This window comes from Cydia amplana, chromosome 16 (genome assembly GCF_948474715.1).
Source record: "Cydia amplana chromosome 16, ilCydAmpl1.1, whole genome shotgun sequence".
NCBI classification, from domain to species: Eukaryota; Metazoa; Arthropoda; class Insecta; order Lepidoptera; family Tortricidae; genus Cydia; species Cydia amplana.
Genome location: NC_086084.1, coordinates 12,723,140 through 12,739,463, shown reverse-complemented (window position 1 = coordinate 12,739,463; position 16,324 = coordinate 12,723,140). Strand labels below are relative to the sequence as shown.

At 44.8% G+C, this 16,324-nt stretch overlaps 1 protein-coding gene across 1 annotated transcript in view; it reads right to left on the bottom strand.

The window, feature by feature from the left end:
• Window positions 1–429: 429 nt before the first annotated feature.
• LOC134655110 (cartilage oligomeric matrix protein-like) overlaps window positions 430–16,324 on the bottom strand; it is a 51,343-nt gene continuing 35,448 nt past the window's right edge. Inside the window, exons 11-20 of the mRNA XM_063510572.1 lie at window positions 16,088–16,240; window positions 14,882–15,088; window positions 13,904–14,072; window positions 7,217–7,394; window positions 5,533–5,708; window positions 4,793–4,898; window positions 3,887–4,096; window positions 3,019–3,202; window positions 1,242–1,479; window positions 430–568 (exon numbers count right to left, since the gene is read on the bottom strand). Of these exons, the coding sequence (XP_063366642.1) occupies window positions 483–568; window positions 1,242–1,479; window positions 3,019–3,202; window positions 3,887–4,096; window positions 4,793–4,898; window positions 5,533–5,708; window positions 7,217–7,394; window positions 13,904–14,072; window positions 14,882–15,088; window positions 16,088–16,240 (1,707 nt within the window). The 3' untranslated portion in view covers window positions 430–482. The remainder of the gene's footprint in view (window positions 569–1,241; window positions 1,480–3,018; window positions 3,203–3,886; window positions 4,097–4,792; window positions 4,899–5,532; window positions 5,709–7,216; window positions 7,395–13,903; window positions 14,073–14,881; window positions 15,089–16,087; window positions 16,241–16,324) is intronic.

The window sequence follows — 16,324 nt, the reverse complement described above, 5'->3', positions numbered from 1 at the left end:
GAAAGTTAGTTTTAAAGATACATATAAATCCATGGCAAAATTAAATATGTTTGGAAGATTCGTGATTCGATTATTACTTAAAAAGGAAGGGTCACAAAATTGCATAATATATTTCAGGAAATTGAATGTCGTAGAACGAGTATGACATGATAAATATTTCAGATCAATCTATTGCTGTTTAACCTTTTGGACGCCAATGACCGACATATCGGCACCGTAGGTTTAACGCCAAAGACCGATTAATCGGTCACAGACCACAGAGCAACAAGGACCTACGTGCATATGCATAAAGTTCAATTTCAGTTTTGACACTTCGGTGATGTGGCGTCAGCGTGACAGCTTTTGTGTTTGACACGGCGTCGAAAAGGTTAAACAGCGTCAAGAAGGTACCATAATTTCTAACTTGTGACGAATGTTACAATTTATGAGTATTGTAATAAATTACATCAGAACTAGAACATATTATCTTAATATGTGTTTATTTACAGATATACAAAGTCGTTATCAACCTCGAATTTCTCGTGAAGTCGTTGAGGCAACTCCGATACTATATTTGTTGGTATTTTATCTGGAACAACATATAAACGACAATTAGATGCGAGGGTGAGAGAAACATGGTCGATAATCGAGGGATTATTGCAGGCTTTGAGATCACAAAAAATACTCCGATGCTATTCTCTCTTCAGCGTCAGACATCGGATAGAAACAAGCCTTATTCGCCCACTACATCTCTCTGTAGAAGTGGTCTTCGGTTTTTAGGGTTCCGTACCTCAAAAGGAAAAAACGGAACCCTTATAGGATCACTCGTACGTCTGTCTGTCTGTCTGTCTGACCATTCCCCCGCCCCTTTATCCCCGCAACTACTGGATCTAAAATTTTGAAAAAAATACACAAAATAGATCTTTACCTTTAGATGACAGGAAAACCTATTGGAAATGTGCAGTCAAGCGTGAGTCGGACTTAATTTACGGAACCCTTGGAACACGAGTTCGATTCGCACTTGGCCGGTCTTTTTCTGTGTGTTGGCAACTACTTAGGTACCTACTATAATTGCTAACCATATTACATTTATAAATGCGGTCAGACCAGATTTTTATCTGTGAAAAGCAGTCTGCTTCCCTTCAGCTTGAGAACGCTTACTACCCAAGACTCACATCAGCCAAGTTCACAAAGCGGACCCTGGCCTCTAAAACGGTAAGAGACTGCAACTAGGATGGACGTAGATGATAAAGACAACTCACCATTACATCTGTACACGAGATCCGACCAGATAATCATCTCCTGCGAGAAACAGAATACTCCAAGCCTGCCTCCCTTCAGCGTGAGATCGTAGACGTTTCCAGAGTCGGCCACCAGTTGATCCTGCTCATATATCTTGAGGCGGATCAGACCGATCTTGGGCCGGTGGATCACTCTCCACCGGTAAGCGGTCTTCTCCTCCCAGCCTTTGTTGCGGGAGTCTTTCCACAACAGCTCTACCTGAAAATGTTATTGATAATTGTTATTCATAGTTATAAGATTACGGTAGGTGCAGTCACGCTCCGTGATTTGAGGAGCCGGGGTTCGAACCCGCGAACTCCGGATTGCAAGTCGCACGCTCTTACCGCTAGGCCACCAGCGCTTCACGTGTCACACCATTTAATCTGTCAGCTCCCACGGCTCATATATGAACCAGAACGCTTATGGTGACGTCATATCGTGGGATTCGACAGGTTAAGGTTCTAGCTAAATTGGACATTTCATAGCGTAAGTATGGACAACCAATTTAGCTAGGACCCTAAATGGCGTAACAATCCCGTGTGGTGACTGTACGTAATAGAAACTTTACTGAAAATTTATCTGAGACCTTTCCAGTTCATTGTCCAATTTTCCAGAAAATTCCAGTTTCATTCCTTAGGATCGTCGCAAGGCCAGACGACAGGGATCCAAGGAAATGAAACGTTTGAACAATATTGCCGGATTCGATGACCTCTCCGGACTTCAACGTCTCTTTCGTAGTACCACGCATTAACGTCTAATCACAGAATAAATAATAGTATTAAGTACAGAAAACTCACTCTCTAACAAAACGTGTCTTAACAGACAGATACGCGTCGATCAGCACAGATATGGCCGCTAGGTGGCGACAGCGCCACGCGCGGCTTATGGCTTTCCCCAAAATTGGGGCCGATCGGATGTACTTTTAGCTACCTGTAGCAAAGCGACGAAATCGCGTAGTGAGACGCGCCTGGTCTAATGTCAAAAGCTATGATGACGAATGAATTTGAGCTGTATGCTGGGCTCGGCAACCACTCAGAACGATGACATCTGTCAATATTACCAAGTAGAAGCGTTTGTCGTCCAGGCGGTCCAGCATAAGTTGAGTTGGTCTAGTATACTTGAAGTCGCGCTGGATGTATGGAGTTGCGCTCGAGAACTCAACTCATGCAAGTATGTCTGATATCAAAAGCCATTTTTCTCAAAAATGGACGGCATAGTCGACGTTGCCGGTTAAAAAATAGGTCGCGAAGTGCGTAGTTTATGGTCATTCAAAAAATTAAAAAGTTAAAAACATTGCAGTCTCGATTTTGGGACTGCAATGTCGCATACAAATTCCATTATTTAACGAGTTCCAAATTTTTTTAAACTTTAAATGGCCATATCAAATGAAGGCATAGGTCCATTAAACAGCCAAACAGATGATCAGCACTTATTATTATAATGTTGGTACCGCGACTATTTAGGTGTCTCAAATACGTTGACGTATTTTCAGCAGAAAAATACACTTTTTTTTAAAGGCGGCAAGTAAATCTTTTTAATGGTTTTACTTTTTTCTGTGAAACTTAGAACGTTGCTTCTGTAAAATATTTCTATTTCTTGCACCATTTTTGAGGAATGCACTATATATGACTCGGCTGGAAGGCTACTTGTTGGCTTCGGATTCAATTAAACGGACTCCCAACCCCAAGGTCGTCCGTTTAAAACGAATCCTCAGCCTGCAAGTAGCTACTTCCGAACCTCGACAATAATGTACTATACCTGGTCTGGAGTAGACTCAGTATTCCAAAGCGCGTTTCTCAGGATTCTTCCAGGGCCGGTCTTGGAGTTGACCAGTTTGAGCTGTATGCCAGGCTCCGCGACCGCACGGAATGGCGACGTCTGCCAATAGGTTTGCGTCTTTTTCTTCCACATCACGACATAGAAGCGTTTGTTGTTCTGATAACTGGAAATCATGACGATTCAATTAATGTTGTTTGGTTTGAGAACGTAAGGGATAGGTACTGAATCAACTCGATAACATCACAGGAGAACGGTGGATTTAATCAATTTGGACAAAACATATCATAAAACAATCATCATCTTCCTCGCGTTGTCCCGGCATTTTGCCACGGCTCATGGGAGCCTGGGGTCCGCTTGGCAACTAATCCCAGTAATTGGCGTGGGCACTAGTTTTTACGAAAGCGACTGCCATCTGACCTTCCAACCCAGAGGGTAAACTAGGCCCGTATTGGGATTAGTCCGGTTTCCTCACGATGTTTTCCTTCACCGAAAAGCGACTGGTAAATATCAAATGATATTTCGTACATAAGTTCCGAAAAACTCATTGGTACGAACCTGCTACCTCCGGATTGCAAGTCGCACGCTTACCGCTAGGCCACCAGCGCTTTTTTTTCATATCATAAAACAATACATAGAATAAAATGCAAAATTGATAGGATGCCTATGTATTATTTTAAAGGCAATCTTTGATAAAAAGTCATTGTCTCTAGAACAGGAGTCGTCATCGTCACACTTTTGAGAAGAAGACCATACCCGCACAAAAAAAATCATCAGTTCCAGGAATCTCAAAGAGGTAGTACTAGAGTTGTTGGTCGAAATTACTATCACAGACAAAATTACAACATACCCAAAGATAAATCCAACGTAGTCATCATCTATCTGCGTGTCCACAAACAGGGTGCCTTCGAAGTCCACCCCGCCAAATCTTTCATAGCCGACTGCCAGTCCGGGATCAGAGTTTAGGGTCTGGATGATTTCGGCACCGTCGGCCCGGAGCTCCCAGTTAGGGTCCTGTTGGGACTCGCCTTCAGGGTCCAGGCGGACGTGGAAGAATTGTCTGAAAATTTACTAATTTCGTTGGTCTGCACTGCACAATCCAAATAACACCATAAGTTGTTTGTTTCTAGAACAGTAAATGGTCTTGTTCTATTGTCGGTTTGGAATTTTGTGCGACGGCAAACCAAATCTTGTCAGTTTAAGGCGCAAAATTCAAATTTTCTATGGGACGATATCCCTTCGCGCCTACATTTTTCAAATTTGCCGCCTTTTTCTACTGTCAAGATCTGGTTGACCAAGTATATTAACTCATTTATTTTGTATGTAGGGGTACTAAGCTAATAGTTTTGTTAACTGTACATTTGGCACTAAGTTCGATATTTGTAGAACTTGAAGAACTAGAAGACTTGTAAAACAAAACTTAGTTTCTTGCCTCTCTTTCTTGCTCCCATCCTGTTTTGGTTGGTGTCGCTTAGCTAATGCGTAAAATTTAACATGAAGGATATAGTGGAAATATTTGTTGCAGTCAGGTAAGCTTTGGTAGTAGTTGGGAAAGAAGTAGTCCGGTGTCTTAAAGCCGTGAATTTGTCCGCAAAAGTTAATGAGAAAAATTAATGTGGGGAGGAAAACATTTTTACATAAAAAAAATTACTTAATTTAAAAGTTACCTACAACTCTAAGAAGAAGCAAGCAGAGATTACCAGGTTATGAGCCTTTACAAAATACGACACTAGGTACCTATGTGATAAATGTTTACCTGAAGTCGGTACGGAATATCTGAGAATTGTTGGGACAGTTGTCCTTCTCGTTGACAACGTTGTCGCCGTCGAAGTCATTTTCACATTTGTCACCAATTCCGTTACCTTAAACGAACATGAATAATAAATATGTTTTCTCAAAAGTGGACGGCAAGGTCGACGTTGCCGGTTAAAAAATAGGTCGCGAAGTGCGTAGTTTATGGTCATTCAAAAAATTAAAAAGTTAAAAACATTGCAGTCTCGATTTCGGGACTGCAATGTTGCATACAAATTCCATTATTTAACGAGTTCAAAACTTAGCCATATCAAATGAAGGCATAGGTCCATTAAACAGCCAAACAGATGATCGGCACTTATTATTATAATGTTGGTACCGCGACTATTTAGGTGTCTCAAATACGTTACCGCATTTTCAGCAGAAAAATACACTTCTTTTTTTTTAAGGCGGCAAGCAAATCTTTTTAATGGTTTTACTTTTTTCTGTGAAAATTAGAACGTTGCTTCTGTAAAATATTTCTATTTGCACCATTTTTGAGAAAAGCACTATATATGACTCGGCTGGAAGGCTACTCGCTGGCTTCGGATTCAATTAAACGGACTCCCAAGGTCGTCCGTTTAAAACGAATCCTCAGCCTGCAAGTAGCTACTTCCGAACCTCGACAATAATGTACTATTATGTACATGTTTACAGAACTATTACTATTTTCCATTCGTCTTTTAGCTACGTAATTTGTCTTACCGTTGCTGTCCAGTTGGTCTCTATTAGCGATCAGCGGGCAGTTGTCGTCGATGTCCCGTATGCCGTCGTTGTCGTCGTCGTCGTCGCAAGCGTTGCCTTTGCCGTCGTTGTCGTTGTCCTGCTGGTCGCTGTTCGGTAGGTTCGGACAGTTGTCTAAACCGTCTTGCACGCCGTCACTAGAGACAAAACAAAACAAAGAAATAAGTTCTTGAGCCTACAGCAAAAAAAAAAAAAGTTATGGGATCTCATCGGTCTGTGTCGCCAGCGTCGCCATCTTTGTTAGAGTCGTCTAGAGAAGGGTTCCTGACACGGGAGTTAGTTGTCGCAATCATTGTTTCTGAACGCAACCATATATATGACCGAATGGTTTTATGCCTGTATCCATTCATCGACTCACTCACTCTCTTCTTTCTCAACTACTCCCACGGTTAACTTCGCTCTGTAATAATTTTAAGTTTTTAATGAAAAGTCAATTTTATAAAAAAAAACTGTGTATTTTCATCAATCATCTCCAATTTGGTTCTGATCAATGTCTTCAGAGAGAGCAGTTCTCAACTTCTCACTATATTATTTTGTCTTTGATTCTTCAAGACAAGTCCATTTATATAATACTCACAAGTCTCTATCAACGTCGCTGTCGCAAGAGTCGCCGACGCCATCCTTGTCAGAGTCGTCTTGAGAAGGGTTCCTGACACGGGGGCAGTTGTCGCAAACATCTCCAATTTGGTTCTGATCAATGTCTTCAGAGAGAGCAGTTATCACCATAATATTTTGTCTTCTTTAAGACGATTGTGCCTTCAAGACAAGTCCATTTATGTAATACTCACAAGTCTCTATCAACGTCGCTGTCGCAAGAGTCGCCGACGCCATCCTTGTCAGAGTCGTCTTGAGAAGGGTTCCTGACACGGGGGCAGTTGTCGCAAACATCTCCAATTTGGTTCTGATCAATGTCTTCAGAGAGAGCAGTTATCACCATAATATTTTGTCTTCTTTAAGACGATTGTGCCTTCAAGACAAGTCCATTTATGTAATACTCACAAGTCTCTATCAACGTCGCTGTCGCAGGAGTCGCCGACGCCATCCTTATCAGAGTCGTCTTGAAAAGGGTTCCGGACACGGGGGCAGTTGTCGCAAACATCTCCAATTTGGTTCTTTCAAATATTATGTCTTCAGAGAGAGCAGTTCTCACCATATTTTTCTGTCTTCTTGAAGACGATTCTGCCTTCAAGACAAGTATATTCATATAATACTCACAAATCTCTATCAACGTCGCTGTCGCAAGAGTCACCGACGCCATCCTTGTCAGAGTCGTCTTGAGAAGGGTTCCTGACACGGGGGCAGTTGTCGCAATCATCTCCAATTTGGTTCTGATCACTGTCTTCAGAGAGAGCAGTTCTCACCATATTTTTCTGTCTTCTTTAAGACGATCGTGCTTTCAAAATAAGTCCATTTATATAATTATATAATACTCACAAGTCTCTATCAACGTCGCTATCACAGGAATCGCCGACGCCATCCTTGTCAGAGTCGTCTTGAGAAGGGTTCCTGACACGGGGGCAGTTGTCGCAATCATCTCCAATTTCGTTCTGATCACTGTCTTCAGAGAGAGCAGTTCTCACCATATTTTTCTGTCTTCTTGAAGAAGATTGTGCTTTCAAGACAAGTCCATTTATATAATACTCACAAGTCTCTATCAACGTCGCTGTCACAGGAGTCGCCGACGCCATCCTTGTCAGAGTCGTCTTGGGAAGGGTTCCTGACACGGGGGCAGTTGTCGCAAATATCTCCTATTTGGTCCTGGTCCATGTCTTCTTGGAGAGGGTTGTACTTCTTAGGGCAGTTGTCAATTTGGTTGGCGATGCCTGAATTGTAAAGAAATAAGTGATCACCGTGTTCAATTGCTCTAACCTTCATTTTAAATACTACATACATACACACGGATTTCCATTTGCTACGATCCTGACATACCTCATTTTAAATATTCTGAAGGAATAATCAATTTTTCAAATAATGACCAATCTAAGGGAATAACATTTCTTGGAGCCATGAAGTGCATGGCTCCAGCTAATGCAGTGTATAATCATACTCTTAATGGGTCATTATGGATGGTTTAAAACTATCGAGTGCCTATGCACTAATTAAAGTCTATTTTTTAATTCCGTAGACTGAAATGACAGTTAATAGTATGAACATGAAATGTCATTTCATACTATTAACTGTCATTTCAGTCTACCGAATAAAAAAATAGACTTTAGTGATATATTTGGTTTTCGGTTCGGAAGAGTAAAGACAGCATATTATCTATTCATGTGACAACTATGTAACTAACTAACATATATAAAGGATGACTCACGTTAAACGGCCGTGTCCGGGCCGGAGCTTCCGGCGCATACTTTTCTATGACAGATGACAGAGTGATCACGTGATGCTTTCCACAGAAAACGAAGCTCGGGAAGCTCCAGCCCGGACACGGCCCGGTCTAACGTGAGTCATCCTTATGGAAACTAACGCATTACGCACATAGATAGGTTATATTCATACTTGAGGAGCAGAAGAAATACTTCTGTGGGAACACTAGATTGACATCGTGTGTTTTAACGGAAACACAGAATTGTTCTGATAAGAACAGTTTGCGATCGACTGACAACTCTGCGATTAAACAGAGAAACAGGACGTGCCCTGAGAAGGGCAGTTTGCGTGCTCTGAAAAGAGCAGTTTTATATCGTCCTGAGAAGGACGGTTTAATATCCGGAGCCTGCAGCATCCCCGTCGGACTCGTCGTGTCTTCAACCAGCGAGAGCGTAGCAGCGGAGCGAGACACGGCGCACGACGAGACGATGTTGACTCCACGGCGGCCGGCGAGCGAAAGGACCGCAGCCGGCGCAAAATTCAGTTTTATTGAGAGCGACTCGCGCCGCGCATGCGCAGTGGCACGCGCGCGCGCACACTCTTCCGCGCGCCCCGCGCGGGGAACTATCTCTGTCTCACTCTATTGTAAATATGTCTCTTTCTTTGATTTTTGTATATATACCGTGTTTTCTGTAAATAAAATGCTATTCTATTCTATTCTTGTACTTACAAACAAGCGTTTGAATACTACTAACCTTCTGATAACTATATTGGCCCCAGTCTGCCATAGTGGTGACCACCGACTCTGGATAAGAAGAAAGAAGAGGATCACAACCAAGAACATGGGTCCCGATGACGAGAAAAAAAGCGATGCCCCGGCGGAAGAAACCAGCCCATCTCCGGCAGCAGCACTCCTATCTCACGATGTAGCGGCGATATCACTCTCTCTGCGTGTCCCACCGTTCTGGCGAGACCAGCCAATACTCTGGTTCTGCAGTTTCGAGGCGGCCACTGCAGAGCTGAAGAGGAGCCAGGCGCAACTCGCGCAGATGGTGATCGCGCAGCTGGAAAAACAAGACATACAGAACATAAGCGATCTCATCTACTCCCCGCCAGAAGAGAACTACTACACCGTAATTAAGAACCGGCTTATCTCTGTGTACGAAGAGAGCAACAGCGCCCAGACGAAGAAGCTGTTATCCCAAGTCGAGCTCGGAGAGCAGAAGCCCAGTCAGCTGTTACGACGCATGAAGACGCTCAACAAAGAAAAGTTTCCCGAGACTACCATACAGATGATGTGGCTAGATCATCTCCCGCCACACATACGCTCCGTGCTTACCGTCAGCGAAGCTTTCAAAATTAAAACTACGTTGGAGGACCTCGCGCTGCTCGCCGACAAAATGTTGGAGCACACGCCAACATCGTCGCACCAGATCGCCGCAGTCTCTTCTCCCGCAGTCCTACCACCTTCGCTGCTACCGCCACCACCACCTCAACCGTCTACGTCAGCTCTCGACACCCAGTACCTCATCGGCGAGATAAGAAGGCTATCACTTGAAGTCGCCGAGCTCCGTTCGAGACCGCGCGAAAACTATAATCAACGCTACAGCCGCTCAAACCGCCGTTTCCCATCACGTTCACGGAACCAATCTCAAGACCGAAGCCCACGAAGCCGCAGAAGCTCTCCGATGCCGTACTGCCATTACCACCGTCGATTTGGTATGGACGCCCAGAAATGTGCACAGCCGTGCAGTTTCAAACCAATCCCGGCAACTCCGACATCGGAAAACTTAGCGTAACGTTGGCTGCGGCGGAAACCGGCGTTACCACCAAATCACACCGCCTCTTCGTACGAGACCGAGCTACCAAACTCGTCTTCTTGGTAGACACTGGGGCGAACATCTCCGTCCTACCAAGAACACCCGGCACGAAGGCGCAAGCTCTACCTTTCCAACTGTACGCCGCCAATAATACAGTTATACCTACCTACGGCGAGAAGACGCTGGAGCTCGATCTCAATCTACGAAGACCATTCCGATGGAAGTTCATCATCGCTGCAGTGTCGAAGCCCATCATCGGTGCAGACTTCCTGGCCTACCACTACATCATAGTCGACATCACCAGGAGACGACTGATCGACGGCAAGACCCTACTATATACGGACGCACAACTCTGTACTGCAAACATACCTACCGTGCGCAGTATAGACGTGAAACAATCGTACCACAACATACTTGCCGACTACCCTGGTACAACTCGTCTCACCTCCATGAAGCTCAGCCCGAAACACAACGTTGAACATTTCATCGAAACAACCGGACCACCACTTCACTGCAGACCACGTCCGATTGCACCGCACCGCTACGAACTCGTGAAGAAAGAATTTGCCAACATGATGGAACAGGGCCTATGCAGACCAAGCAAAAGCCCTTGGGCATCACCTCTTCACGTCGTACCGAAGAAGAATGGCGAATTACGTGTGTGTGGCGATTACCGACGGCTTAACGCAATCACTAAGCCCGACCGCTACCCAATCCCACGCATACGTGATTTTACCTACCAACTCGCCGGCAAGCAAACATTCTCGACCTTGGATCTCAACCGCGCCTACCAACAACTACCAATAGCAGCTCAAGACGTCGAAAAGAGCGCCATCATAACTCCATTCGGCCTATTCGAATTTCCGAGAATGTGCCCCGGACTCAAAAACTGCGGACAGACGTTTCAACGTTTCATTCACGAAGTACTGCGCGACCTCGACTTCGTGTTCCCATTCGTCGACGACCTACTTGTCGCATCGTCCGACGAAGCCACGCACGAGAAACATCTACGCGCCATACTAAGCAGACTCGAAGACTACGGTATCACAATCAACCCGTCGAAATGCGTATTCGGACAGCCATCGGTCAAGTTCCTGGGCTACGAAGTCAGCAAAGACGGCATTCGACCACCTACCGAGAAAGTTCAAGCAATCATCGATTACCCTAAGCCGAAAAACATCGATGAACTACGAAGATTCCTCGGCATGCTGAATTTTTACCGCGAAAATATAAAAAACGCCGCACAAATTCAAGCACCACTCTGCAAATACCTACACAATGCGAAGAAGCGCGACAAGACCGAAATCAGCTGGGACGGCGAAGCTGACGAAGCGTTCGACGCGTGCAAAGCGAGCATCCAAAACGCCGCTTTGCTCGCGCACCCCTCCCATCACGCCCCGCTAGCAATATTCAGCGACGCGAGCGACAAGGCCGCGGGAGCTTCACTGAACCAATTTATCAACGACACGTGGCAACCACTCGGCTACTTTTCCAAGAAGTTCTCAGACGCCCAGACTCGCTACAGTACCTTCGATCGAGAACTACTTGCAATATACCTGAGTACGAAGCACTTCCGGAAAATGTTCGAAGGCCGAGAACTTATCATTTTCACCGACCACAAGCCGCTCACCTACGCATTCACCAAAACCAGCAATAACAACGAATCACCGCGCCGCACCCGTCAGCTGTTGTATATCAGTGAATTTACTACTGATATACGACACATACCCGGAACGCAAAACGCCGCTGCAGACGCCCTATCTCGCATCGAAGCCATCGCAAGTCCATCTCCTATCGACTACGAACAACTATCAAGAGCGCAAGAGCGAGATAGCGACACCATCCGATCACTCGCACAGCAAGACAACCTATCGATGAAACAAGTCACAATTCCCGGAACTACAGTCAAACTCTACTGCGAAACATCGACGCCGCACTTACGACCTTACGTACCCGAAGAGCATCGCCGTGCCGCTTTCAACGCAGTACACAACATAAGTCATCCTGGAATCAAAACGTCACGAAAACTCGTCGTTCAACGCTACTTTTGGCCCGGACTAAATGCCGATGTAGGCAAATGGGCAAAAGTATGCGTACACTGCCAACGTGCGAAGATTCAACGACACACCACAAGCCCTATTTCGAGTTTCCCGCCAACTACGAGATTCGAACACATTCACATCGATCTCGTAGGACCTCTACCTACTACCGCCAGCGGACACCGATACCTACTCACCATGATCGACCGCTCAACTAGATGGCCCGAAGCGATACCTTTATGCGAGATCACCGCCGAAGAAGTCGCTAAAGCTCTATACGAAGGCTGGATCTCCCGCTTCGGCTGCCCCGCTACCATCACGACCGACCAAGGACGGCAATTCGAGAGTCGAGTATTTGCGTCACTCACCCGCTTACTCGGCGTCGAAAGAACCCGTACAACGCCGTACCATGCTCAGGCGAATGGAATTTGCGAGAGATTCCATAGAAGCCTCAAGGCTGCGCTCAAGGCCAGACTACAAATCGAGAGGTCATGGATCGACATAATACCTAGCGTTCTACTTGGACTACGAGCCGCCCTACGAACAGACACCGGTGTAAGCCCAGCCCTACTCACCTACGGCTGCAGCGTACGACTACCCGGCGAATTATTAACACCTACGCGCGAAGATGTCACCATGGACTCCGATTTCGTCGAAAAACTACGAGCGACCATACAAAGCCTAACGCCGACCGCAATGATCCCGCATGGCAACAAGAAACCCATTTTCGTCCACCGCGACCTTCAAACCTGCGAACAAGTATTCGTACGAGTCGACGCCGTAAAGAAGCCACTACAAGCACCCTACGACGGACCCTACCGAGTACTAAAACGCAACGACAAAGTATTCACACTGCAGCTACCTAATCGCCAGTTGAATATTTCGATCGACCGCCTAAAACCCGCTTTCATCATCGCCGACACCGAGCAAGAAATACCTACAACTACGAGTACAACGGACATACCTACAAGTCCTACAACTTCAACGACCGCAACAAATATACCTACAGCTACGAGTTCAACGAAAACGCCTAATATAACTACAACTACGATCGCAACGAAAATACCTACAGCTACAACTACGAGTATACCTACAGCTACAACATCGAACAAAACTACGCAACCGATTGTATCACCGAGTTTACCGACATCACAACAGAACAACAACAACCAACAACAGAAAAAAGGAATCCTGAAACGAAGAAATGAACCAGACACAACCACGACCACACAAGTACCTACAAGCACGAGCACAACACGCCGAGGCCGCACTATTCGCCTGCCGGTACGCTTCGCTTGAGGGGGAACCCTGTGGGAACACTAGATTGACATCGTGTGTTTTAACGGAAACACAGAATTGTTCTGATAAGAACAGTTTGCGATCGACTGACAACTCTGCGATTAAACAGAGAAACAGGACGTGCCCTGAGAAGGGCAGTTTGCGTGCTCTGAAAAGAGCAGTTTTATATCGTCCTGAGAAGGACGGTTTAATATCCGGAGCCTGCAGCATCCCCGTCGGACTCGTCGTGTCTTCAACCAGCGAGAGCGTAGCAGCGGAGCGAGACACGGCGCACGACGAGACGATGTTGACTCCACGGCGGCCGGCGAGCGAAAGGACCGCAGCCGGCGCAAAATTCAGTTTTATTGAGAGCGACTCGCGCCGCGCATGCGCAGTGGCACGCGCGCGCGCACACTCTTCCGCGCGCCCCGCGCGGGGAACTATCTCTGTCTCACTCTATTGTAAATATGTCTCTTTCTTTGATTTTTGTATATATACCGTGTTTTCTGTAAATAAAATGCTATTCTATTCTATTCTTGTACTTACAAACAAGCGTTTGAATACTACTAACCTTCTGATAACTATATTGGCCCCAGTCTGCCATACTTCCATATAATTTATTTCTGTGCCTACGAAGTAATCTGTTATTTTTGATTAATTTTCTCATTCCATCCATCTTTGTCACACTCGTTGTTAAACACAAGGTCGTGTCTTTCTCTTTCGGTGTGCGGGAGCGCGTTAGCACGTGCACATTTACTCGCTTGTCCAGCCGCGTTTAAAGGCAACTTGTCCAATTTGTCACAAGGTAAGCGCTTCAATTTTGGAACGCCTATAACCTATCTTGAGTTATAAATCATTGATTACGTAATCTTATGTTACTCTTACCATCGTTATCAATGTCAGGGTCGCATAGATCGCCAAGTCCGTCGCGGTCTGTGTCTTCCTGGTCAGGATTGTACAGTCGCGGACAGTTGTCACAGGCGTCACCAAACTGATCGCTTCGGTCTTCGTCACGATTCATCTGATCCGGATTGTATTTGAGCCAGCAGTTATCCTACGAGGAATAAATAAAATTTTACTGTATTTATTATTTTTCAGAAAATACACTGTCAAAACTAATGTTCACCCAAACTTGCCCAAACAGAAAAACTCAATGCACAAAAAAGTCACTGACAAGTACGCTTCTTGGGACCCTATTCCCTCAGATTTCCTTCAAGGAGTACAACTTCTGAGGCCTCTGACGGCGCGTTAAAGATAAGATAAAGATAAAAGATAGTTTATTCAAGTAGGCATAATTACAATGCGCTTATGAACGTCAAATAAAGCTACACCAACACCGCCCTACAGTCCATAAAAAAAAAAAAAAAAAGCTACACCGGCTCCAACCCTACACCTGCCCCGAGAAGATTAAAAAAAATTGTTTATTTCAGACTTTTACATCCATATTGTGTTAGTCTACTTACATCTAAACTTAGAAACTAGATGTTGAAATCCCCCCTCAATTGGAGGAGGGTATCCCATTATGGGACCGGCAACAAACTCGGCGGGACACATCTTTTCAAAAAAAATTACATCTTTAACACGCATTACGAGAAAATAAGTAAAAAAAAATACAATTAAAATTACTATAGAATTCATGCAATTATACACATAAGGTGCAATAGAAATTTGATTTAAAAAAAATATACATATGTACATGGAATCATACAAATACCACTACATACAAGTAGCTCTTTCGTTTTTTTTGGGACACCTTTGAGTACAAGTTATGCATAGTATCTGCTAAGATTCAGTAGATTCCATGAATATGTTGAATAAAATGTTCAAATAATCATACAGGTCTAGCATTACGCAGAAACTTACCGGATTATTATTAATGCCGTCACCATCCGCGTCAGGGTCGCACGAGTCTCCTAAGCCATCTCCATCCGCATCCTCTTGTCCAGAGTTGGCAACGTTTGGACAGTTGTCAGCTTTGCACCGAGTCTCCGGGCAGTTGAGTTGTTGGTCTGGATAACCATCCAGGTCTGAATCCCGTCCGCAGACGGTTCCGTTGCCGGTGTAACCCATCTGAAAATAAAAATCAGAACTGTAAATGGGCGTTTTTTTTTGTTGTCCCCTACACTTTTTTTTTCAAATTTGGGATTTTTTATGTTATTTCTACTCAGAATCACGAGCTATTTCTATCCTAATACGAGAAAAAAAGTGTCCTAAAATTTCCATACTTTTTTCGATCTTTCCATTCCGCGACCGCCATACAAAGTCTATGAAAAATGGTGACGTAATGGAAATAAAAAACTTAGGACACTTTTTTTCTCCTATTAGGATAGAAAGAGCTCGTGATTCTGAGTAGAAATAACATAAAAAATCCCAAATTTGAAAAAAAAAGTGTAGGAGACAACAAAAAAAAACGCCCAGATATGTCACCGCTTTTTTAGCATGTTAGAGTATTCCACTACTGAGCAAAGGTCTTTCTCCTTGATCTAGATGACTCTTGTTGACTGTTGATCTAGATGACTGTTGTACTTTTTCCGGCCAGCTGCTACGGAAGGCGTCAAAGTAATCCCGTCATCTTCGTCTGGGTCTGCCCCACTAGCCAACCTTTCTGAATGCTTGCGGTAGACGTGACGGGCCAGACCCACTTGAACTTGGCGGTCTTCTCACATCCGTCAGCTATGCGTGTTTTTAGGGTTCCGTACCCAAAGGGTAAAAACGGGACCCTATTACTAAAACTCCGCTGTCCGTCCGTCCGTCCGTCCGTCCGTCTGTCACCAGGCTGTATCTCACGAACCGTGATAGCTAGACAGTTGAAATTTTCACAGATGATGTATTTCTGTTTCCGCTATAACAACAAATACTAAAAACAGAATAAAATAAAGATTTAAGTGGAGCTCCCATACAACAAACGTGATTTTTGACCGAAGTTAAGCAACGTCGGGCGGGGTCAGAACTTGGACCGTTTTTTTTCTTGTTTTGCTCTATTTTTTGTTGATGGTGCGGAACCCTCCGTGCGCGAGTCCGACTCGCACTTGGGCGGTTTTTAGAACAATCAAAACTGCAAGTACTTACAGCGCACACACACTTCTGTCCATAGCCGCAAACAGCGTTGAACTGCCTACAGTAGTTGATGTCGCAGCGCTGGATGAGGAAATCAGAGTCGTAGCACGAACTGCTTGTGTTCACGTAGTAGTTCCCTCCGCATGGCACGCATGTAAACGAACCCTAGAATACAAGACATTGTTTAGGTGTACTGGTATATTAATTAACCTTCTTGGAAGACCATGTAGACTGGGGATCTATATCTGA